At 36.1% G+C, this 26,525-nt stretch overlaps 1 protein-coding gene across 2 annotated transcripts in view; it reads right to left on the reverse strand.

Annotated features, from left to right (window-relative positions):
• Positions 1-26,525, reverse strand: part of STAU2 (staufen double-stranded RNA binding protein 2) — a 170,606-nt gene that overhangs the window by 92,217 nt on the left and 51,864 nt on the right. For both annotated transcript variants that reach the window (XM_030944056.1, XM_030944055.1), the window contains exons 6-11: positions 26,027-26,186; positions 22,431-22,538; positions 16,206-16,418; positions 13,670-13,807; positions 10,424-10,555; positions 6,337-6,397 (exon numbers count right to left, since the gene is read on the reverse strand). In XM_030944056.1, the coding sequence (XP_030799916.1) occupies positions 6,337-6,397; positions 10,424-10,555; positions 13,670-13,807; positions 16,206-16,418; positions 22,431-22,538; positions 26,027-26,186 (812 nt within the window). The remainder of the gene's footprint in view (positions 1-6,336; positions 6,398-10,423; positions 10,556-13,669; positions 13,808-16,205; positions 16,419-22,430; positions 22,539-26,026; positions 26,187-26,525) is intronic.

Genomic DNA, 26,525 nt, shown 5'->3' on the forward strand with positions numbered 1-26,525 from the left:
ACCCAAACCACAGACCTCATAGCCCAAGTCTGTATTTCTCACACATGCACAATCTGTGCTACTCAAGAACCAGGTAGCAGGTTTCTCACAACTCTTTCTTTTTAACCTGTATCTGAAATAGGCAGAATACCTGGAAACCAGCCAGAGAACACATGAATATACATCTGCATTTTCATTCACAAGAGTTTAAATCAACAGGCAAACTACAGTCATGATTACTTTAGATCACTCCTTCCCTGTGAATTTCCTATATTTATTAGCATTTGATTCTTCCTTTTTTGGCTGCAAATCATATTAGATACACATCTCCAAAAGGCAGCTGCCATTATCCAGATTACTCTGCACTCCATGAATACTCTCCTTCTGCTGAAGAAGGAAACTAACTCTCCAGTGCTCTGGGCACATACTTAAAACACTAGGCTCTTTATAAACACACATTGCACTCTAAACTCAGCACAGAAATCATCATCTCTGAAGATGCAAACCTTGCAGAGCTTTAAGCACTTAACTGAGCATCTCAAAAGGGGAAATGTGGGAAATAGAGAAGGACCACTTGCAGTTGTTGTCTTATGCTCCAGAGTTGAGCCCAAATCCCACTCACACATAAAAATGCTAATTTGGCTCTTGTCACTAGTTCTCAAAACAGCAAAGAAAAAATAACACTCCCTTCCCTGTTTTGTTAATATGTTTTTTAATATGAGGTGTTTTAGAAGTTTTTTCAACTATTAAAAAAAATAGGCAAGCTACATTTAATTGGTATTATGCTGCATAAAATTATTTTCATTGTTAGAGGAAACTGAAAAATAAGACATCAGTTATTAATAATGCCAAATGCAGCATGGATTTCCTAGTTTCAGTAAATTAGGAAAGAAATAAAATTGAACAAATCTCCTCTGCTTCTAAATTTAATTTTCCAGTATCTTCAGTTAGAAAGAAAATTTAATTAGAAAATTAGCAAATCAACTCAGCGGTTACAGAGGCAAGGTATTATTTAAACATAACCAGCTGTGATAAGAGACTCTAGACAAGGCTGTGAGACATTTAAAGTGAGGACAAATGGCTCAGCTGAAGGAACTGCTCTATTGATGGTATAAAGCTCACCTGACAGTTTGTTAGCTAAAAAAATCCCCACAAAACAGAACAAAAATATCAAAATGAAGAGATGGAAAACTATTGTTCTGTGGCCTTTAACCAAGTAAGTGGTGGTGTCAATCCCTTTACTGTGGTTTCTAGTCAGAATGGCAAATAGTTCAGCAAACATTTAGCGATGTATCAATGTAACTCCTAGCAAGAATGCATTACAATTGATAAATCTGAGTAAATTTGGAAGCAATTCAAAAGCCAAGTCCAATGCAACAGCGGTACTTAGTAAGTAACAATGCACACAATCCACTATAAATCACCTTTGCAATATACCCAAAAGAATTACATATTTCAGCAAAATATAACACACAAACATTCCAATGGAAAATGTCCAAATTACAACACAAAAATTTTATTCCAAAATGGTAGACTTCTGTTCCTGCTCATGAAAACATGGGGATATTAAATTATCTACTGAAAGTTTTCACCAAAATCCCCAGCTGAAAAACAATTAATTAGAGGACTATATAAAAAATATCTTTCTGAAGCTACTGAGGGCCAGAACTACAAAGTTCAAATAAATTTTGTTTCCTTCAACGTGAAGATATATTAGTATGCAAAATTTCATAAGTACATAATTTATGTTGCATTTATCTTCTCCAAAAAGCTGGTGAAGAAACTTTTAAGTAAGGATCTGAATGTAGCCATACATTTAGGGCTTACAAAATACAAAATCTTTTTGTATTTTTTATAGGTCTTAATTTATATTTCTTAATCTAATATTGAAGTAGAGTTTTAAAAATACTAAAATAAATGTTATTTACATAAAAATAGCACATATTCTCATTACAGACTTAAGAAATTCTTCAGAATATCTATTTGCTTTTTTTCTTTCCTTTTTCTTTCTTTTTTTTTTTTTGTCACTGAGAACAATTGTATGAGATCAAGTATCTTTGTTCCTTAGGATATCATCTGCTCCTGCTGCTCATTTACCATCTGAAATCATAATCATCTGTTGGTGACAATCTAATCATCTTCTCAGTAACTAATTGTGATGTCACAAACAAATGGTTATGATTTCAGGTGGTGAACAAACAGCAGGAACAGATGTATTCCAAAGAACAAAGACTGTAAAGTCATGCATGAATCCCTAGTAATAAAATGTTAGGCAAGAAAAACAAAGAGTCTGTCCTTTACAGAGAGGTAAGATTGCTCTGAATATGGGTTTTTTTAAATTATCAGGTTTTCAGTACTTTGTGACTCCCAGAATTGTTAGGAATAGGTAAAGGAAACCTATCTGATGGAAAACTGAAATTGGGAAACATGTAAAAACAGTTATGGTCATTTTTTTCCTTCTTAGAATTATAATACCTATAAACACAGTAACATTTTACTTTTATTTTTATACTGTTTTTCATAGCTTATCTACAGTTTCTCCTAGAACACATCTTGTATGATGTTTATTATTACCCCATCCAGAAATACAAAACAAAAACATGTTCCCATGAAAATGCACTTTGTAATAGGATTGTTTATTTGTTGCATTCTTTGTTTTTGTTGATAACTACTTAAATCAAGAGAGATAAATGAGATTCTGTTTACAGTAAACATCTTCTATATGGGCTGCAAATGCTTCTGGTCTGCTCACAGTTTCTCAAAGTCTCTTCCAGAAGCATAATGGAAAAAACCTCAGTGTTCTTGCCATTTCATATGTGAAGAATGTCAAAGATATCCCAACAAGAAACCATTAGCTTTGTGTTTCATCTTTCTTTGAAATTGTGAAATGAAGATAGGTAAAGAAGCAAACCTGTGGGAAGAAGCTTTGCCAGTGAGTTGGAAGAACAGAAATGAGGTTTGCCACGTGGATAATGCAAGAATAACATGATAGAGGGCAGCAGGAGAAGTTAATATTCAAGAATATTTAACAGGCAATACTAAATATATATTGAGCTAGTAATTAGGGGATACAGACTGTAGAGTATTTCTCAGCAAAAACAAACTACTTCGTAAGAGTACCATGAAATCTGTTTTTCAACTGTACTAACTGTTACAATTTTTGTTTTCTGTTGTACTGAAGTATACAAATTCCCTTTACTATTCCAGTTTTATTTGATTCAGATGGAAACACAGGGCATTATGCACACAAAGAAAGACTATCTGTCTGCAAAAGGAAACTGATGCACAATAGCCTGCCCTAGCAAGACACAATTGTTTTCCTGGAATAAAATTACTGGAAATATGAATAAAAGCTGCCCAATGGTAGATGTAGCAATCTCAGAGACTCAGATTTTCAAGACCACTGAAAGTTACTTGTATGGTAACAAGAAATGCAAAGCGTATATTTCTCTTTTAAGTAGGATACAAAAGGGAGGAAGCTGCTCCATTTGCCCTCTTTTAAAGCTTCTTAACTTAAAAAAAAAATTACTTTAAAAACTTCAAGAGTAAACTCACCTTCCAAAAAGTGCTGTTCTTAAAAACACACTAGTATACTCACACCTGAAAGGATGTGACATTTTTTATCTCAAATTGTGGAATTTGTTTGGAACGCCTTTAAAAAATCCTGCACTTCACAGGTGCATGAGAGATCATTCATAGAAGTGATTTCTTTTATTCAAAACACCCTGGCAGTGTTCAAAGTCAGGCTGGATAAGTACTTGAGCAATCCGGTCTAGTGCATGATGTCCCTGCACATGGCAGGAGTGGTTGGGACTAGATAATCTTTAAGATTCATTCCAACCCTCTAACATTCTATGATACACTTAAATCACCTGTTCATTACTAATGTCACCTCTAGAAACCCTCAAGGAAGGGGCTTAAGAGATTACAAACAGTGGTCTCTGAACAAATGCTCTATGTCTATTGGCATGCTCCATCTCTTTCAACTTCCAATTTACTTGTAGATCAGAAGAATAGAAATGAAGGCATCGAGCATTACAAAAGTGTCCCAGAATGAAAAACTGTCTCTGTACTGTGGCTCTGGTGGCTGCAAAAAGATCTGTGAGCAGGTCTGTGAAAAATAAGTTATTTGGCACAAGTTTAAAATATCATTTCTGTTATCTTGTCTCCCGTTGAATGAGTTTGCCTTTGTATTCTCCTTCTAGATTTGGATTTAAAGGTATAACTTTAAATTACTGTCTTGAGCAGCCTAAGAGATTGTTTTTTCTTGTTGGTTTAACAGAAAATCATGTTTTAATCTATAAGTATCTCTGCTACAAGATACTGAAAGGACAGGAGAAAAGATAGAGGTCTTATTCTGCTGTCTCAAACTCTAAGACGCTAACATTTGAAGATATTTCACAGATCTTGTCCTTAGAGATTTTGACAATACAAACACAAATCATCTAAAAGTACTGATGGGGGTTGATGACAGGGCTGTAAGGAAGCCACTAATAGGAAGACTTAGATCCCGTAGAATCCTTCCTTTCAGGGAAACACAATGGCATGTGCTCCATCCAAGACCACATTAAACACTAGCAAACTGTGGTGTAAGTTGCAGCATAAATTATTCCTCAGGTCTCTGGGTCCCTCTGTGGTGAGTGGGAAGACCATATAAACAATGGAACACTACTGAAACTCCTTAAAACCTGCTTTTAGGAGCATGTCTTTCATGTATATAGGCAAAAAAGAGAAGGTATCTCATGTGTGTGTCCATGCCTCTACAATCCTTAGTTGAGGGAGATAATGTTTGGGACCATTAAGAAGTTCAAAACTACACACGATTCTAGAGAAAAATCCAGGGCTCAAGAAAAAGTGAAAAAGTACTACTTATATTATCTTTACCACTTTAAACAGCAAAAATCTAGTTATAAAATGTCGTGGGTTTACAGGAAATAGGTTTTCTGGGAATGGAAACACCAGGGAAAGTGTATTTTCATGGGGCACTGGCATTGTGCCAGTGTCAAACCATGACATAAACTCACCAAGTTCTGTACTAGTCTTTACCTGTTGCAGTGAAACCAAATTCAATCTTGACCAACAAGGTTTCTTGGGCTTTTGTGTCTTATAGACAAAGCTCAAGGAAGACAGGAACTACCAGTAGCAGAACCTCATCAGAGTCAGGGATATTGTGAGAAAAGCTAGAAATCAGCCCATATAAATCACAAAAATCTCAGAACTGCAGACTGGGTCAGGCTGGGAGGGACCACAGAGGGTCATCTGGTCCAATCCCTCTGCCCAAACAGAGTCATCCCAGAGCACACAGCACAGGATTGTGTCCAGATGGTTCTTGAATATCTCCAGCAAAGGAGACTTCATAACCTCTCTGGGCAACCTGTTCCAGTGCTCAGTCACCTGGACAGTAAAGTCCTTCCTCATATGCAGGTGAAACTTCCTGCACATCCATTGCACCAAATGGGATCTATCTCAGTGTGCTGAGTCAACCAGCTTGCAGCATTTATGAGGCCACTCTCTGTTCTCTTCAAAAAGTCATGGAGATCAGAAGAAATCTCCAGTGCCTGGAGAAATGCATGATACTCAAAAAAGGCAGGCTGGTCAGCCTCACTCTGGTCCCTGGGAAAATCATGCAGTCCTCTTAAAGCCATTTGTGGGCACAGAGTGTGATTGTCTTTCATGATAAAATGACTGGTTTTATGAATGGAGAGCAGTGGATGCCATTTACCTTGGCTTTAGTAAGGATTTTTACACCATGTCTCCCACAGCATCATTGTCTCTAAGCTGTGATTTTAGAGTCTAGGTAGATAAATTCCTAGATAATGGAAATCTCTTGGGACCCAATAGCAGCCTTCCAATATCTAAGAAGAGGTTGTCAGAAAAGATGGAGCCAGGCACATTACTGAGGTATATAGGAGAAGAACAGGAGATGACAGCCATAAACAAACAGGAGATATTCTGACAAGAATAAAAGAAAAAAAAATCAATGTGAAGACAGTTGAGCACTGGAACAGGCTGCCCAGAGAAGCCACAGAACCTTCAAAGCTGGAGAACTGTTAAAAGTCATAAGCAACCTTATCTCAACTCTGCACTGACTGTGCTTTGAGTAAGCAGTTTTGGTGACCTCCTAAAATCCCTTACAAACTGAAGGATTCAATGATTCAATTAATAGATAAAAATTTCCTTGTTTCTGCACTCATTCATACCTACACTCACACACAGGACACTCAGGGGTTAATTCATCTAATTGCAACAAAACCCCTAAAATACTTACAAAAAGCATTTCAATTGTCTTGGATAATCCAAATCATACAGAGACAAAGAGAAATAAGTATCAATATAAATTTAGAAAGCGATACTTACTATTACTTGTTGGCTCAGGAAACCCAACATTTTGGCCATTCCAACTTTTGTTTTCTCCAAGCTGAAACAGGTAGAAAAAGATAAGTAAATAAAGAGCAAACTACTCCCTAAACAGACACATGTTTATAAATTTAATTGAAAAATACGAAAAAGGATGAGTTGAGACTGCCACATCTGTTCACAAAATTTTGCTAACTCATCTTAATTTTTGCCTAAAACAGGTTATTTGAGTAATACACCCTTCATGAGTAAACATTAACAATTATTGCCTAACACTGAAATATAAATGTTTCCCCAAGGATTAGGCTCAACTCAATATGTTACCAAATCAGACTTAAATAAAATTAAATGTTTTAAGCAGCTCTCAACTGAAAACATAAACAGTCAACAGAGAAATTACATTCTAAAACAAGAAGATCCCAATTACCGCCTATGAAGGAATGTGTAAACACTATGAAGTACTTTGGGTGTAATTTTAAAATATTTACTTGTTAGTAAATATTTTAAAATATTTATTAACAAGTAAATTTTAAATTGATTTAGTCACTGAAGTGGAAGTAAAAATGATTGCAATTTTCAATTATTTTAATATATTTTTGAGGAAGCTAACTGTCCTCAAATTAATTTTACTATGTTTAATACTGGGTATTAGTCTCATATGGAAAAGGGGAACAATTAACACAGAGGTTCAAAACAAAGCCAGTACTGAGGTTTACGCAGTAAATAAGATAGCAGTGTTCTAGGTTTATGTATAAAACTGAATAAAAAAGTCAAAGCTTCCTCATTACTTAGGAGCTATTGACAACCATCTCTATGAATGTGAAATGAATGATCCTTTTCAGATTTCATTGGGATTTTCTATGCAAACAGAAAACCTCACAGCAAAGCAGGCTATATGCCAGAACAAAGTTGTAATCATTTGCTCTCAAAGATGGGGTTGGAAAGTGAAAGAGATGAGAAGGAAAATCAACCAGCTGAGATCTGCCTCTGCATCTCAGAGGCTGCATTAAGGCTGTTTAGATATTACTACCAAGTCATAATACAGACCACTAGATGATACATTTTACTTGGAAAAGAGGATTAGAGAGCACACTATGAAAAGCAGGTATTTCAATGATTGTTTCCCTGTTTTTCATCATCATGTACATCCCAAAGGGCCTTGGCAATGTGCAGTGAAAATGGAAGATATTTGATGGAAAAGGATGACAGGCATTACAGTCAGCTTTCAAACTGGTCACCTACATCCATGCACTTTAATTTCATATAACTGGTTTTATTCATATTATGAAGCAGGTAATATGTATATTTGAAAATACAGGTGACAACAGTTCTTCATATGAGTAAGCAGTATGAAATCTATAAATATGTTTGTATTTATTGTTGTTAACGACAGCATGGTTTTGTCAGGAATACATCCTGACCATCTGTAACATGATGCCAGCACAAGCACACTGTTACAATAAGAGAAGATTTCCAACTTTCCTCATTCTTCTCTTTTTTATTGTTTATTAACTTGATCATGACAGGGAATTTAACAACAATTCCTCTATGAGTAAGTGATCCTTAGTACTGCTGCCTCACATGAATGCAATCTACCTTGGTTTTCTTCTCTCTAAGAGAATACAAATGGAAAGAAGAAACAAAAAGGTGGAAACATGAAAAAATTACTACAAGTCTCCATTCTCATCCATACAGCTGAAATTCTGACAACTGCAAAACGTCTCCCAGCATACCTCCAGATCGCTCTCCTCAAGGCTCTGCACAACCATTTCTGATTTCTTTCAGGAATCAGTTTAATCCAGAAAAGAGCAGAGCCTTTACTTTTTTACATTACCTGATTACTTGTGCTGCCGTCAGCACTACACATTGCTCTTATAATGCTCTTAGGTCTCCATTAAAACAATAAATACAGTCACATTTTATACACCAGGGTTAAGGAAAAAAACCCACTGGATCTTGTTTTGCTTATTTCTAAGGGAGGAGGAACGGAAGGACTTGAGGAAAAGGGGGCACAGGGGAAAAAATAATTGCCTTTTTTAACATCATCCAAAAATATACAGGTGAAAATTATCTACTTAGACGCCAACCTGCTACATCAGCTAATCTACACTGGGACCCATTTTGGATTCAAACAGTGAAACAAGTATCTTCTAATGGTATATCTTTATTGTGCAATTTATATGCAAGGAATTTTGCAATGCTCAGTTTGATAGAGATCTAAGGGCTATTTTCCCTCTTCTCCACCACAGTTTAGTTTGAGAGTTAAAATTCCTTCAGCTACACAAACTAACTTGTGCATCTCCAAATATGTCCAGACATATATACAGAAGATAAAACCAGATGCTCTAGATATTTCATGTCCTCAAACCCCAACAAAGCTTTAAAATTTTGTAATGATTTTGTTATGATACTGCCACTACATAAAAGTTGACTACTTCACATTTTTTGGATACAGTAAGGTTTGTTCATTGTATTCAGAATAATATTAGGCCATTGTACACTAGTCTACCAATCCTGAAATGTCTACATCTGCAAGTATGCAATTAAGTCTGATTTTCTAAAGACAATGCACTTGTAAGCAATAGCTTAATAAATGTAGGGAAACAAAGCAGCAGCATCCCTTTTTAGCCACTCAGGTTTTTGGTAAGGATTTCAATGTAACCACAAGTTTCCACTATGTAATGCTCTGCAAAGAAACTATATTGTAGACTGAATTTTTTCAGGCTTTATCTCTGAAAAATACTGTAAAATTAGTTCAGCCAATTTAAAATCCTAGAATGACAACCTATGTTTTCATATTAGAATAAAAAATCGATTTTTCTGTTTTGACTTGTTTTTTATTAAAGCCATTTGGCAAAATTGGCAGTAAAGAAAAAGTTGATAGTTTTATACCATGGAGAGTATATTCTACAGCAGAAATGTCTCAGCATTCTGGTGAAAATGAATTATCATTTGACTCAGTCAGAAGCTTTTCTTTAAATGGCCGTGTCTGCACAGTGTGTTCTCACTAGGAACATCATCCAGCTTCCAAGGACTGTTTAGAGTATTTCACACTTGTCTATGACTAAGACATATAGTGAAGAACATAGTGAAGATGAGTGTGAACAGCACACATATTGCTGCTACTCTCAAAGGACAGTGAAACAGAAGAAGGTGGGGTCAAGTAACCAGTACAGTATTTCTTTCTTCCTGGTTAGGAATATAGAACATATAGAACAGAGTGTCTTCATATTTACATATACATAGATGTGTACACATATACTACATTCAGATTTATTATGTAGTCCTAGAAAAGCCCAACAGAACATTCTGTTGGCTACCTAGTGCAGCCACAGTAAACATACAAGTAATTATCAAAATATATACATGCAGTGAGCTTGTATATGACAGAAGCTGTTCAGGGTCCACAGCTTGGTCAAATACCTTGCCAAGTATCTTTTCAGTAAACAAAAGGCAAAACTTTAACAGTCAATTTTGGTTACAAAAGCCCTAATCAATAAATTGAAGACAGGAGAGGAGTGCTAAGTTACAGATAGCTAACATGGAAATACATACTTGCAACACATATGAATTTAAAATGCAATTCCTTCTTCATTAAAAAAGTGACACACATTTTCTTTATCAGCCATCAAATGTGAAAAGGCCATTATTTTTCTGTAATGCTGTTAGTGCACATGCAATGGGAAGATAAACATGGATTACTACTTCATATATGAAAATTACTAACGTTGTTCCTTTCTGTTCCTTTGGGCTCTCATGAATGCCCAAAATGGAATAAAAGCAAGAGGTACATTCATCCTGATTTGTAAGCAGAAATAGGTGCATGGATCACATGAACACTTTTGCACACACACTATTCTGTGGAACTCTGTTTCTGTTCCTAATTACTCTCACAGGAGCAGAGGCTGCACTTAATACTAAGGGTAGCTGTAGAGCTGTAGCTAAACAAAGGCTAATCCGTGACAAGCAACTCCCTAAAACAGGGTGTGCACAAGCTTAAGCTTCCAATTTTATTAAGTGATTAGCTGATACAGCCTAAAAACCTAGACAAGGGTAAATTGTGGGCAACACAACAATTGGTTCTCACCTTTTCTGTCTGATCTTGAAGAGGAGTAGAGGCTTTGTATCCCAGCTGTAACAACATTGCTTCCGCTGCATTTCTTTTAGCTATTTTCTTGTTTGGGCCTGTTCCAGTAGTAATGTCATTGCCTACTTTTACCTTAAAAAGAAAATATTGATCATAATCATGATAAATGCAAGACTCCTTAATATCATCATATAATACTCTTGCAGATTTATCAACAGTTGTCAGCTCTTTTGATGAAGATGCAATCTTGAAAAAGATACAGCAGTGCAAAAGGGGACCACAGTATTCACTTAGAAGGTCTTGCTTAGATTTTTCAGAAGTTCACCAAACCCATACGCAAGAGCTACATTTTTCTGCATCTCAGTGCACACATGGTTGCCTCTCTCTTCCACCAGCCTCTGTGCCCTCCCATTCTCGCTCATGAACCTCTCCCCCACTCTGTTAACACTGGAATTGCCCCAGGATCTGAACTTCCTCCTTCTTGTGGGAAGGAGTGCTGCCTGCAGCAGCTCCCCAGCATCATCAGGACAGTATGCAGAACAATGGACAGACAAACAGACTTGAGATTTAACGAGAGTGGCTTCTAAAGAAGGAAGAAAATCATATTTGCCTTCCTCCCACTTTGTTGTACTGCAAGGAACAAGGGGCTGGAACTGCTTACACCTGACAAGCTTTGAGCCAAACAGTCCTTGGAAAGAAGGCTCCTCAGTGCACCTGTGGTCTGTACAGTACAAAGTGCTTCTGACAAACATGATGCCTTTCATAACACTAAGAGAAATTAAAACCCCAAAATAAGGACAAACTGTAGGTAATGGATATCCACAAAATGTGTGGCTCCAACTTAATCTTTGGCTTTGGTACCATTCTTAAAACTCTTGGTGCTGTGTGTCTGGTTTGTGACATGAGCACTATCACTGCTCTTCATTCATAGATCTTCGACGGGTGTATTTAAGCCCTTCTATTTGCCAAATTGTGTCTCAAAATACTGCACAGTTTCAAAACCATGTCAAAAACGGAAAGCAAAATCAAATGAAAATAATAAAATCATCAAGATGATCTGAATAACAAAAAAACCACCAAAACCCAGAGGTCAAAGACCAGAAACAGTTTGGAAGGAGCTTTAAAAAAATGGAAAAAAAGGCATACAAATGCTAAATGAAGAATAAATTATATTTAGTAGCTTATGTCATTCAATAATTCTTCACTTTCCTTAATTTATCATATATGTATTTTCCTAAAAGTTTAAACTCTTTACTCAAATACTCTTAATTCTAAATATTAAGATGATGTAAATAAATAATAATCATTAATATCCCTTCAAAGTACATATATATACATCATTAAGCAAAAAGATTTGTCTACCTAAGCCAAAAATATTAATAATCTTGAAATATAAACCTTATCTTCTATGCAGTTCACAATAACAATTAGAAAACAGCCAATCTGCTACAAGTTTCTATACAATAAAATTGAGGGACTTTAATGGGACAAGACAAAAAGATAATTTATAACATAGCTCACAATAAATCAATGTGTTGCTATTTCTCAGACCTGTAAAACTGGTTTTGCTATTATTATAACCTCTATCAAGGATTAAAGGCCTGACTACAAAGAGAAAGAGCTTTCTGAAATTAACTTTGGGAACAGAACACCAACTAATGTCATCAGAGGTTTTCTTCTGTTTATCTAGTAGCCAGGACAAGTAATTGGATCCATTTCATCACATCTAAACTTGCTCTTTGTGTGACAGATAAAAATGAACATATTATCTCTGGATATTTTACTTCCACATTCAATTAAATTAAATGAAAACATGGTTTAAGTAGTTTATACAAAGGTATTTTATTCTGATAAGGTTTTCTGCATGTCATAATGAATCCACTGAGACTTCCTGAAGGTGGGATAAATAGCAGAATAATTTTAGTGTGAAGATATTACAAAAGGGTGAAAATGGAGTTTAAAAGAATTTGTAACAAAGCAACTGCTCTATGGAGTTTCTTTAACTCTTTCTTTCACAAACCTTCTTAGATACAGGAATCTTCTACATATTCACTGCTTTTAAGATTCCTTTTTTATACAAACCGAAGACTTTGCCATTATTGACACTCCTCCAACAGAAAACTAAACTTCCAGCCTGTCTTTCTAATACTGGGCTGGGTTACACTCTTCTGGCCTCATACAGCAACCACCAACTGTAGACAGTGCCATGGGGGTCTAAGCATGGGAAATGAGATTTTCTGTGACAGGATCACTCTTTTTCAAATACTTTCAGGTCTCATAAAATGTTAGAAATCCAAGTTTCTATTAAAAAAAAAGATTCTGCAACAAAAGAACACAATACCTTTTTTTCCTTCAGAGAGAAAAATAATAAATCATGAAGAAAGACCACTTAGGCCCAAGAAAATTAAGATCACTAGCTTATCTTCATCGACATGAAGGAAGAACTGAAGAGATTGAATTGAAAACAGAACTAATTTTCTGGAGAAGGAGGTGCTGGAACATCAGAAATTTTGCTTGTGATCAGAAGTGACATTTTGGTGTGGTTGGTAGACAACAAGTCAAAACATGCTGGGGTATGCTGTTCTGAGTTATTCCGGCACAAAATTACCCTTGACTGAAAACACAAGAATACAGAATCCTTTCCTGATTCTAATCTTTCTCAACCTGCTGTTGTGTTATCTAACAAAATATCACAGTTATGCCAATTTTTTGTACATGTTCTTAATTTAAATTTGAAAGGAATTTTAATGATCTACTGTTTCAGTATTAGGTCCAGTCAGAGAACAGTCTAAAACATGTGGTTGGCTTTTTTTGTTGTATTTCAGAGATAACAAAGTCACAAAGATACTGGCAATCTGAAAAAATTTACAACACTATTTTATAAAGCCAAAATTCCTGGTAATATGGAGATATTAATGTCCATATTTCAGAATACTAGGTATTGCTGGAATCCTCGGATCAACACCAGCCCAATTTTATTTTTTTCCAAAAAGACAAGTAAAAGTAAATAAATAAAACACATGAAAAGCATCTAGAGGGCACATAATTTAACTGCCATTTGTTTCACTAAGAGAAAAAAGTTTAGACAGGCTTTCTGATACTGTATTTCATACTATTCCTGTATATGTGACAGCAAGGCAAAAAGCTAAACAGAAGGAGTTCCACTTCATATTATGCTACCATTTTGCTTCAGTTTGAACAAAACACTTAGCAAGGGCATTATCTCTAACATGACACAAAGGATACCTGCATAACAAATTCCCGACGGCGAGGCATTCCCCTCTCTGAAAGAAGAACATACTCTGGCTCCTTCTCCTTTTTGGCCTGTTGGATCTGAGCCAAACGACTGATGGGATTCATTCCTTGACCATATTCTGGTCCAGTCTAAACCAGGTTTAAAGGAAAGAACCATTATTTCAGTATATATATCCCTATAACTACTACACTGCTTAAATAATATTTACTAGGATTCTCTCTTTTGTAATACTCCCTTGGAGAGAATAAGAAGTATCTTACTTTCCATTTTCTGATCATGACACAAAAGACAAGAATCCTCAAGCTCAAAGCTGTGGAAAGAAATTGTCTGCCATTGTTGCAGGTATGTATATACCTTGCATCTGCAAGCTACAAAAACCCTCTCCTATCCGTGGAGGTCCTCATAAGGATGGATGAAAATTAGCAGATTCATTAGTCAGTTATATCTTACTGCCCTGTTTCTAGGACCCTTCCCCCTAACCCCTTAAAATAGCTTGCCACAATGCTGGAACATGCACTACACTGGGAAGAGGTGGGATTTACACAGGGACAAAAACCATTTGCTATACATAAGGATGCTTCCTCTTCCAGCTTTCCTGCTTTCTTTCTCAGCACTCCAGGCCTTCCATCCTACAGTGCAACTTGCAACTAAAGGTGCAGAGGGTTTACTCTGTGTGTCATATGAATACCTAGAATTTACCCTAGAATTGCTGCTTATGACGAACTACCCATAAAATATTTCAAATGCTTAACAGGCAATAATCCTCACAATAACATGTCCAAAAGTATGGTTGGTCGGGGAATTGATCTCATGCCAGGGAAACATAAGGACTGACAGGGGTCTGTCCCAGATTACACAGACAGGGGAAAAACTACAGTCCTTGAAAACTCTCTAGCTCCAAAATTCTTTTAATTAATTATTGCTCACACAGCAAATGCTCTTTCAAAGCACATAGCTACAAAAATATTTGTTGGTAGATTTTAAGAAGAAATTAAGACCAACAAAGATTTTCCTGAAGTCATACTTAACTGATTTATATAGGATAACATAAAGAACGCACTTGCAAATGTAAATGGCATTTGAATTGTTATTATGTTATGAAGCTATTTCCCTTTTATGAAACCATTTGCAGGCTAAGAGAAGATGAGCACTCATGCTTGCTTGAGCTTCTCAAATAACAAACGAGTGTTCAGGAAACTGAAGAAATGATCAGCAACTGAAGGCAAAGACCAGAGAGGGATATTATATTTAGAAAGCTGTGCAGCAAATCCTACATACTGTAACTGCTGAAGTAGTTAGAGAAGATGTAGGTGAAAGAGCTAAGACAATGTCATACACAAGGGCAGCTGTGTGGGCAAGAAGCCAGGCAGAGACAAAATGCAGAGCAGGCTAAATAAAGAGCAGGCCATAAGATACAGCCTCATAAATATATATGCAAATAAAAAGAAGTTTTTGTTGCCACTTTTTTTGATGCTCAAAACACATGCAAGTTAAATTGAAAGAAATGGGCACATTGAAAGCATTTCAGAAGTTTGGATATTCAAAATATAAAAAACATTTACATATTCAGCTTATTTTGACAATTAATGTCCCTTTCTAACAAGGCCAACTGTGTACAATTAAATTTAAGTTCGTAAAAAAATGGTATATGGTAATATAAGAAATCTTTTCATTATTATACCCTTAGCCTCTTTCTTGAGAAAAACTTTCCAAGATGTTTGGTGAAAGCCAAAGCCAAAAGACTTTTCCAATCTTCCAGCTTTAAAGCTACATTAATGCTGATGGTTTTCTATTAAATCATTTTTCTGCCCACTTTTTCATATAAGTTTCTGAGAATTAGATCGGCAGGCTTTTAATAGGAGACAGGTATCTAATTAATCTAGGTTTTCCTGAAAAATCACTTATTCTGTATTGAAGGCAAATGAAAAGAGGAAGATGACAAATAAGTCTTGTACATTTTCCAAATCCAGTTTTGCACTCTCCTAAGTACTTGCTTATTTTTAAATGGTTTTCTGGTGGCTGCTCTTTCAGAACTCTGCACTTTGTATCCTGAGTGTACAGATTTCTAATGATCAAACTTTCAGTAAAGTATTGAAGCACTAAAGTATCACCCCATTAATTTAATTTTTCATGTATCTCTCTCCCTCTTCAAACTGGGGAGCAGCGAGAGCCTAGGGAGAGAACCACTAGATATGCTAGAAGGGATTCTCTGAGGAGATGGTGCTAAAACTTCAGATGGCTGGACAGAGCTGCTTGGAGAGCTTGATCCTCCACTGGACCTGAACCAAACCCTTGAAGACCTCAGTGATGTGAGCTATTTACAGGCCTTTCTGTTTGAGGATCCCACAGCATTCTCAGGATTTAAAAAAAGCCCAGGCGTATTAGCACAAACAAGTGACAATATTGACAGTAACAAGCAACTGTAACAATATTGACAGAAAATGACAAATAAGCCTTTCTTGATTTTAAATCTGACTGCTACTTTCTGAGCAAACATTCTTAATTGTCTCAAAGGTGGACACATACCTTCAATATTGTTTTTGGACGCTTTTTAAAGTAAAGTTTTGGCTTTTCAATCACAGGAAGAGGAGGAAGTTTCTTAAGTTCTTGTAGTACAGCCATTGCAGCACGTTTCTTTGAGAGTTTCTTACTGTTCCCTTCTCCTTCTGCAGTGAATTCTCCTACTGTAACTCGTGTAACAAAGCTCTTCATGTGAGGAGGTCCACTTTCTTTAATCACCTTTTAAGAGAAAGTAACACTGAGTCAAAACACCCTACAAGAAGATAACCTAATGTTTGTTGTCTCTTCAATGAACTTATTACTAGTCCAGTTTTCCTGCTAAGTGAAGGCATTAGATTGGTTTCCATAGAACTTGGGCAAGTATTAATGACAGTACAAGATCTGAGGACAGAAAATTAAGACTAGTTGGATAAAGCAAAATTTAACCACCATGTTCAGTGTTGCACAGAAAATAAGAGTAGACCTACATTTTTAAGGATTTATAGAATAACACAATATACAACAATTCCGCATATTTAGACCAAGGCTGATAGGTTTTTTCTTTGCAGGGTGCTTCACATACTAAAGCAATTAAATCCATGAAGGTCTACCAGACATTGACTATTTCTTTATACAAAACATATTCAAAGCTGTATTAATTTGGCATTACCTCAACCTGTTTATAATTTTTTGTATTCTCATTAAACCATTGGATGTTCATAATATCAAACTTCAGTCTCAATAGGTGCAGGCTGGATGCCTTGCCAGAGTACACAGCTCAGAGCAATATCCCATACATTTGAAAGGCTAACACATTCTTGTCTCCATGACTCTCAGCTGTCCCTCCCATCAGTACTGAAAAGAATTACCAGAAGAGCCACCATAATTCACACAAAAGCCAATAATTTCTGAAAAAAAATCATTTATTCATTCCCTTTTAAACACATTTAGTACAACAATAGGGAAACCCATTTGAAGTACTTCACTACAACAAGTTATAGTAATATGGAAAGAAATTAAGTTCTGAATGCTGTACCTTCCTTTAGTTGTTTTTCTGTCTTCAGTTTTACATACATACATACATACATATACCCATACACACACACACACACATCTCCTTTAAAAAGGCTGATGCTAGGATGTATTCCTCCCCAAATCAGAGCACTGCAAGTGCTAGGATAGCCATCCATCACTTTGTGTATGCACACACCATTTACTGGTCTGGACAATGTCTATCAGGAATTAAGAGACCTCATTTGGGAAAAGGTTCAGTTATTTTGTTTGATGGGCGGAAGCAGCTACCTAATTTAATCTTTGTTATAGGTAATATGTATAAGGAGACATTAGAGTATCTGAGAGGCAACTCTATAATATCTTCAAAATCAATATCAATACAAATTTTTTTTTCATTTGATGGAATTATATCAAATCATTTGTTGAAGAAGAGTAATGTCTCTTTAGGCTGAGGAGGGAGGAGAATGGGAACTGAGGTAAAGGTACCAGGGCCTTCTTGATGTAATAACTGCAGTTTTAATGTGCTCAAACCTTCAATTTTAACATTATTACAACATGTTTTGTATTAAAGTTCTTTTTATCAAGGTCATGTCCCTTGCATTATTTAGTTTTGCTGTTGCACTGTAATGAGGTCTCCTTAGGCTTGTATTTATTTTTTAAGTTCTCTTTTGTGGCAGCTTCACCCAGCAAATACAATTACCATAGCATATATAATTAAAAGACACAAAATTAAAATTAACAGACAACTTTGTCCCATTTTCCCAGAATAAGATGACATCTCTGCCAGAATGGTATTTTTCTGTTGTAATCCAGGAGTGTTCCCACTCTAAGATTCCAGGTATTAATTTCAGAAGTGTTTTCAACACTGCCTCACTTTGAAGTTGCCCACTAAAGCTTGACCACATGAGAAGGCAGCAGTGCTCTCAATGCACTGAGCCCTGCTGAGCCCCAGGATGCTGCAGTGCCTGCACAGGAGCTGGGATGAGCCCAGTGCCAGCATCTCCTGCTCTCAGACACAGTCGGGCAACATGTCCATGCCAAGCACCTTCATCACACTGCAGCATTCCCACTGCAGCACCTCAAACCATCCCTGTACTTTGTTATCCAAGTATTACAACATGCTTGCTGTAAAACATAGCTAAATTAACCTTACTAAGGTCCTTAATCTTTCTGTGGTTCTACTAATACAGTTATATAGGTGTTTGTCTTTACATGCAATATAATGTATTAATAAAATATACAGGAATGTCTATACTGACCAGATGAAAAAAGAAAAAATAACTTGGTTAAGAAATATAATTGCTGAGTTCCTAAAATATTAGTTTATATAAGTTTCCTCATATGTATAAAAATGCGCACAAATAATATATATATATATATATATATATATATATGAGAGAAAGAATGTTAATACAAAACCAGATTATATTTTCATATGCACAAAAACATATTTCTTAATATAAAACTAATGCATTCTGGTGTGGCTTTCATCTTTTAAATTTTAAGTATGTGACACAAGGTAAATAATTGACTGGAAAACATTAAAAACTGTATCTTTGTTAGTGTGTAAATGGAAAAAAGTCTGTGTTGTCAATGGAATGAACCCCATAGGATTCAGATGGGATCTGGATCAAGCTAAACATCCAAATTTGGTAATTAAGCAAAAAAAATATTTACCTAACAACATTTTTGGTTAACCCCAGATTTCAGATCTTTTTACTCCATATGATTTCAAACAGTTGTGCTATGAGCCTTGGGACAGAAAACACTAAAAAGAAATCCAACCTTTGCTATCTAAAAACACTATACACATTAGGACATTAAACTATTTCCTCAGTTGAAAGATACGACCTGTGGACCTAATCATGGCTAATTTAAAGCTGAGAATTTGATTAAGGGTGGCAGTTCAATACAGTTTTCTTTTTCTGTTCCATGGATTTAAAGAATAATTACAGCAAGAGAAAACACATGGGGCCAAAACACATCTAAGGTCAAGTTACATCAAGAATGAATTTGGCTCAACTTAATGAATCATGCTGACAAATGAAAAACAGAAGCATGATTGCAGTGAAAGAGTAACACTGCTTTAATTATTAATAAGATGCCAGGTAGAAAATTCAAAGGATTAGGACAAGATTAAATGGACATTAAACTCCCCCCAAAACTAGAGGAGACAGAAATCAGATCAAAAAACCCATGTCACCTACATCTATGAATACATGATTATTTTTAAGATATTAAAATATCAATATATTTCCAGGAGCTTGTGCAGGCAGACACACCAGATTTTCCCAGTTACAAAGGAAAAAACAAAAAGAAAAAAATTAAAAAAAAGAAAAAAGGAAGAGTCTGAATGTTGAAGTGTAAAAGCTGCAGTGAGAAGGGCGACCATTCTGCAAAACCCAAATGAGAGTTACTCAGTAGTCAGTCATCCAAAGCTTTAATCCCCAGGACAGCAGAAGCCAGATAGGTGTGAAACTTCCTGCTGAGAGCTACTCTCCCAGAGTCTGCAATTTGGCCTGTCCCTGGTCCAAAGCACAGAATCTCTGATAACTCCCTGCAGAATCTTACTGTGATAAGACTGGGACATAAGAACACTTTCAGCAGAACACTGGACAGGGATGGAGGGGCAGAAAATTTGCCTGCTTAGGCACTCTGTGCCTTCACTCCTGATACTGAGAGTGAAAAAAACATTATTATATTTGCTATTCTAAAGAAATAACACTGCAATACAAAGAAAAATACTGAAAATAACATGGCAATCTGAAACACCCCAATGTGTTCTAATATCTGAAGCTGTTGACCTCAGTTATGTCTTTGAGGCTCGTCTACTGACAAATAAGGAATACTTACTGACAAATAAGGAAGAAAAAACAAATCTATTAAAGAAAAATAAAAAGAAAAAAAGCACAATTTTAGCCTACTGTCATGGCAGGAATAAGAAGTGAATGACCATTCTACAGCTACTCTAACAATTCCTACAGCAATCCCTTTGTAGTCATCCTTAAAAACTGTTCATTGGGAACCCCACAAATGCCTTAGAGCAGTTGCATTTTGACTTAAAAGCTGATGAATCAAAGTTAGCTAAGAATGCACCAGTGACAAGTATGGAGTAAAGCTTGTTCCTTGTTACAACTGAATGTTTTTATTAAACAAATTAATAGATAGAAAGTTTGTTAAAATCATCCTAAAGTTCCTAGACAATTAAAACTACATTACACAAATTAAAACTACATTACACAAATTAAAAGCCACATTACACAAAAGGACCGTTCACCCCTCGTGCAATTCTGAGGACATGTTTACATGGAACTTAATATATATTTATGATCATTACTTTGTTGCATAACCCAGCACTGTTGGAACATTGGCTAAAGCTTTGTCAGATGAAGAAAAGGCAGATCATTTTATAGCTACCACACACAAAATAAAAGCTAGAAAAAGCTTTGATGCCTGCTTGGAATAACACAAGACCATTAGTGAATAAAATCCTATTAGAAACATCAGATCCTGGGGATTATGCATAATTGCTTAGCAGTTTTATTGAAAAGTAAGCCAGAACCAAGTTCAATCAAAACTCTATTTGAGAATGTCACCTATATTTAGATTTAAAGGCAGGAAATAACACAAAACCTGTCACGAGAGCAAAAACCTGTCTTTTTTCAATGTTGCTAACATTCTTTGGCAAGTGACACATTAGATTTTTCCTTACAAAGTATTTCTGCCTTCACTCTCTCCTTACCAAATGCTTCTCCTTAAATAAGCTCAACCAGGAGTGAAGAAGACATTCAAAGCACTACCCCTCTTTTCTTTACATCTTACAGCTCCTCTGTGACTAGTGACCATACATCTCCTTAAATTTTAATGCATTGATTGGTATGGAACTATTCCAAATATTTTAAAATGTTTAGGGTAGAAAATAATGTTTGAAAACTGAGACATTAATTATGAGCTTCCTTTTTAAAAACAAAAGCATGTGTTTCCATCATGTCTGCTCTTAGTTAAGAGTTGGGTGATTGGCATGTAGTGGCAAACTGATACACCAACAGCCCCAGACATCCCAGTTTTATCCTCTAGATTTTACATTCTCTTAATGTTCTAATTAGTCCATATCACATAGACCACATATGTGAGGCATATATGTCTTTGCTCTACTGAGGAATTCCTTAGTCATGAATAATATTCTTTGTCTTTCTTACCTACCTTCTGAGAGATTTCTCAGATTTCTGAGAAGATCCAAATAGCCTATTTGACACTGGCCAATTCAGGGACAGTCAGTAAACTGCATACAGCACACTGCAAGGCATGCCACAGCTTAGGGGTTTTGATTCTTTTCACATGCTAATACATGCCTATACTTTAACAGGAAAAAGCACTGGAGAATATAACCATCACCAGTATAAGCACTATCCACTGAGTCCTTCATGCAGACTCAGTTTAAATGTAAGACAAAATGCAGAAAAATAAAATAATAAAAGGCCACTTACATTAGCATTTTCTACATTAAAAAAATAAAATAAAAAACAAAACAGCTTGAAAATCTGGTGCTTCCTACCACCACGATGTTAGATTTTTACAACAAGGTTTTGTGAGAACTTTCTCATCGGAAAAAAATTCCTGTTAGTATCACTCACTCTCCCATAGTTGTTTCATTGATAGCACTGGAGCTATTCCAAATGGTCTTTATTACTTCAGGTAAACAAAGGTGTCAGAAGTGGGTTCATAGATAAAATCATACGAAACAAACAAAAAATCTCGTGAAAGCTTAAGTAGAAATAGATAAGTGAAACAGAATCAGAGTGGAAGATACTCATGACTTTCTGAAGACAGCACACTGAAGGTGAAATGTTTCAATTGGAACTTTTCTAGCATATGAATGCCAACAGTTAAAGCAAAGACTTTGGCTAACTCTTTTGAAGATTATTTCAAATCAGATTGAGTGTGGCTACAGATTCTAATCCCTCAGCTCTGTACAGAAAATGGTTTAACTGTCTTTTTGCCATCCAAGTGTTTGCAACCAAATATTAGATCTCTAAAAGTTCTGAAAGAGCATCAGTTTTACCAGTAAAAATTCATTGTCTTAGACTGACACACTGAAATCTTTTTTGTATAATTCCCATGAATTTGAAATTCATATTTTTCATATATGAATATTATGTGTTGAGTTTTAGTGGTACCTTTTTTTAATACTTTCTTAGCAAGATAAATTTGTAACACAGATAAAAATGTAACACATACCTCAAAAGTGACAGGTATATTGCGCTTCAAAGCAATTTCAAACACTACGCTGATTTCAGATTTGTTCGCATCTTTATCTTCTTCTGATTCTTTTCCTGGTTCTCCATTCTGAAAATGATGCATACATAATCATACTACAATTCTTAGAAGATCAACAAAATATAATATCCTCCTCCCCCCAATTTCTCAAAGACTTTTGAGGTCTCCTGTCAGGCTGTAAATCAGCATTTGTACATCCATCTCAGCATCCCATTATCAGACATCTGCTGACTGAAGCCATATATATTGTGCTTGTGCTTCATAACAAAGGAACACATACACCTTAATTTATAAATTCATTATAAACAGCAAATATGGATGTTCTTAATGGCATGGATAACAACTGTCTGAGTACACACTTGTGTCAAACATGAGGATCAAACAGATCTTTTGACCTGTTTCTCAGGCTCTCTGTGGGTACCCCTTCTAGGCAAGGAGGAAATCTGTGCTTGTTGGAAAGTACAGAAGACTGTACTTCTCTCAGAAGAAATTCAGTCAATCACCCCCACATTCTGACTGGGTCACCAGGTTACAGGTGTCCTCAGCAGGTCCAGCTGCTTAATGGCCCCTCCATCAACTTCCCTCTGGGAGTTATGACCAGTGTGAAAAGGTAGTGACAGAGAACAGCTTGCTCAACACAGAACATTATTTATTTATCCATAGGAACATAACAAACAGAGAGGCAAAGAGATAAAAAAACAAAAGGCACATGAAACATTATTCTGCCTAAAATTCAGCTTTGCTTTACTCTCCAGGTAAATCTAAATTTTCTCACACAACCCTTAGCACCAGGATCAGTCAGAGTTTTGCCTTTTCTAACTACTGCCTTTGGTGTTTGTCCCCTAGGTCACATTTCCTTAGTTCTCAGAGGCTTCACTTCCAGCTATTTTCAAACTGCAAAGCTCTGAAATACTTCAAACTGGGATCTCTCAACAACCATGTAACCTTGGCCAGGCTCCTAATTTTTTATTAGTGGAGGTAAACATCAAAGACACTTGGGCTGAATTAGGTGGATTCCTGCAGAGCTCCCATCTTACATAACAAAGTCTGATCTAAATCTTCAGCCACCAGCATAGCTACAACATCCAGATACCACAGTTCTAAAACAACATTAAAAAAGCACTAAGTTCTTCACGTTACAATGAAATTGATTCATCTTTTATCTACCTTTTTTTAAACTCAATATATTAATCTTTAAGATAATGCAGGGCCAAAAATCCAGCACTCAGCTACAGCATTCAGACACGGAACATCCTTTGTCTCATGAAATTGTTGCAAAACTTTGATTCTGAAAAAAGCCATTTACATGCCTGATATTGATCTGGAGCTAAATACAAACCAAAATATTATAAAGTTTATAGAGCCTCCAGAAAAAAAAAAAAACCAGGTGCTGTGCAAATAACAAGGGTAGTTACAATGAAATTATGTAGGACCTCTAGCTCATTTCATATAATGAAATTAAAGTACCGCTGAAATGAAGAATGTAAATCATTACTTACAGGACAAGCAAAGCATTGATTAGTTTCACTGAGAAAGATTAGCAGAGTTAAAAGAACAATATTTAAAAGTAAAAAAAAATTGGGGATATAAAGAATGGGATGCTACTATTCTGTAAAAAACCTTAGTGAGAATATTACTTGATATTGTATTCAATTAAGTTTGTCCTTTACAAAGGACACTGGTAATCTAAAAAGCTGGCAAAAAATAGCCCAGAGAAAAAACTACTGATTAGAAAAAACAACTTTGCACTGAAACACAATGAAAACAATCAGTTCTACAAAAAATTAAAAAATACTTAAGAATAAACTCTAAATATATATATGGGAGAAATTGTTGATATCTGTTGGTTACATTTAGCAAACATAAGAAAACACCAATTAAATAGAAAATTAAGCAAAATGAATTCTAAAATAAGTACCTCACAAATTATCTTTAAAATGGAGAATAATCAAACAGTGGCATAATTTACATTAAACGATATAATGCCCACTGGACTGTCAGCAAGCCTTCAAGTCAAGAATGTTTAGGTTTTCTAGCTGTACTCTAGTTCAACCAGATATGTATAGTCTAAACTAGAAACTATAGTTAAAATTTTCATGATCAATACAAACACATCTGTCCAGAAAATCCCTTCTGCCCCTACAATTTAACTCCTTGCATATTTTTTCCACCAAACATAGTAGAGAACCTAACAGTGAGTGGAGAAAAGGGAGGATCAAGGTTCAGACATTAGTACTGAGCAATAACGTTTCAAGACTTAGGAAGATAAAATATGTTCTCAGACACTTTGGATTTAAATCTGATCCTCATTCCCACAACTGACACTTTAACTGTAAGGCCTTTCTTAGCCTCACATCTATGAGACAGCAGAGGTGCTTTGGCAGACACACAATAGCCCTTTGTGAAAGCACATTCACCAGCAGCCCTGCCCTGCTGGCTGATTGCTTCTTGCTTCTGCTCACCTTATGCTCTTCTAGACATTTGCCCAATTAGGTATTAAGATGGCAATACTCCTTTTCAGTGGTTTAATATGGATAAAAGATTTTATCCTTTAAGTTTTTCTAATAAAAGGAAAAACACGATTGCTTGAAATGGAAGAAGAATATACAGAAGGCTGTGTTAAGGATGGCCATGAAGGCCAAAAGATAGACTAAGTAACTACTGTGCTATATTCCATGGATCCCATTCCAGTCAAGTCCACTGAGTTACTAACAGCATTACTAGATGGGCACCAGCAGGTCTGTCCTTGCTCTCTCAGGAGCCCACTGTCAGGGAGTGGGGAAGAAAGAGGCTCAACCTCATAATGGAATTGAGGCAAGCCAGAGTATGATGTGTACTGGCCTGATGTTTGAGGAGCAATGAATCAATCATCTTCCACAGATAACCAAGCTGGCCAGTTTTGCTGAAGGAAATAGAGTTTTACCAAGATAGACCATGTCCCATGGTGAAAGCACACCCCACCACTGCATGGTGTCCTGTGTGCACTTCTCATGGGCAGCAGCAGGGAGGAGCCTGAACCTTGGCACCAAGAAGCCGTTAAATACTATTTCAACTAATCTTCAGCTCTTGAAGAACTACACTCAGCTCTACACAGTGCAACACCTTGTACCCCCTCTATCATGATCCTAGCAAAGTGTTACCTCCAGCCTTCTCCAGCCACCTACAGCTCTAACTCATGAAGTGACAGAGATGTTGCTCATGACTAACCTGCAACCAGTGCCCCTTAACCTCAGCATAACCAAGCCACAGAGATTTACTTGACTGAGGATTTAATTTAGTCTCCTGCAAACACACACCTGCTGTTGAGAACCTACAGTATCCCAAGTGGTCTTCAGCTGCTCCCAGAGGTCTTGCAAGTACTTGGCTTCTTGACTGGGAAATGTTATTATATTTTTGCTTTCAATTTAGAAACATTATTCTGAGAATAATTTTTCTCTTCAGTATTTTTTAAAATATGACACAACATTTTAATTTTTAAGCAGCAATATATGCTGCCTAAAGATATAGCAGTGAAAAAGCAAGTTATTTAAAAAAAAAAAGTTTCCTGAAGCACAGACCTGAGGTAATTTTTCTGGAATAGGCTCATTCTGAAGAGCTTGAAGGGCCTTCATTGCAGCATTATGTCTAGCAGCTTGACGAGTCTTTCCTTCACCAAAAAACTCACTGTTGCCAACAGTTAACTGGACATAGAAAATTTTAGGCACTGGGCAGTGATACCTGGAAGGAAGTCATGAAAAGAAAACAACAATACAAGTTAGGAATTTTACCCATCCATTTTATGTAAAATAAAGTAGTATTTGGGGATAAAACATTATCTTTTCTCCCAGAATAAGACCCAGGACTCAAATGCATGGACTGTTCCTCAGCAAGGCAGTTGGTAACTCTGACAGAAGCTCCTATATGCAAACCAACTCTTCACCTGCATTTCTGGAGCTCTGCAACAAGCTCTACTGTTTATCAGCCCAACAGCCTAGCTCTGCTCTCCTCTTGGTTTGAGTCTTGAGAAGATGAAACCTAAGGAGAATCAAAAATTCCAGTGGAAGCCCTGCCTGGGAG

Source organism: Camarhynchus parvulus, chromosome 2 (genome assembly GCF_901933205.1).
Source record: "Camarhynchus parvulus chromosome 2, STF_HiC, whole genome shotgun sequence".
NCBI lineage: Eukaryota > Metazoa > Chordata > Aves > Passeriformes > Thraupidae > Camarhynchus > Camarhynchus parvulus.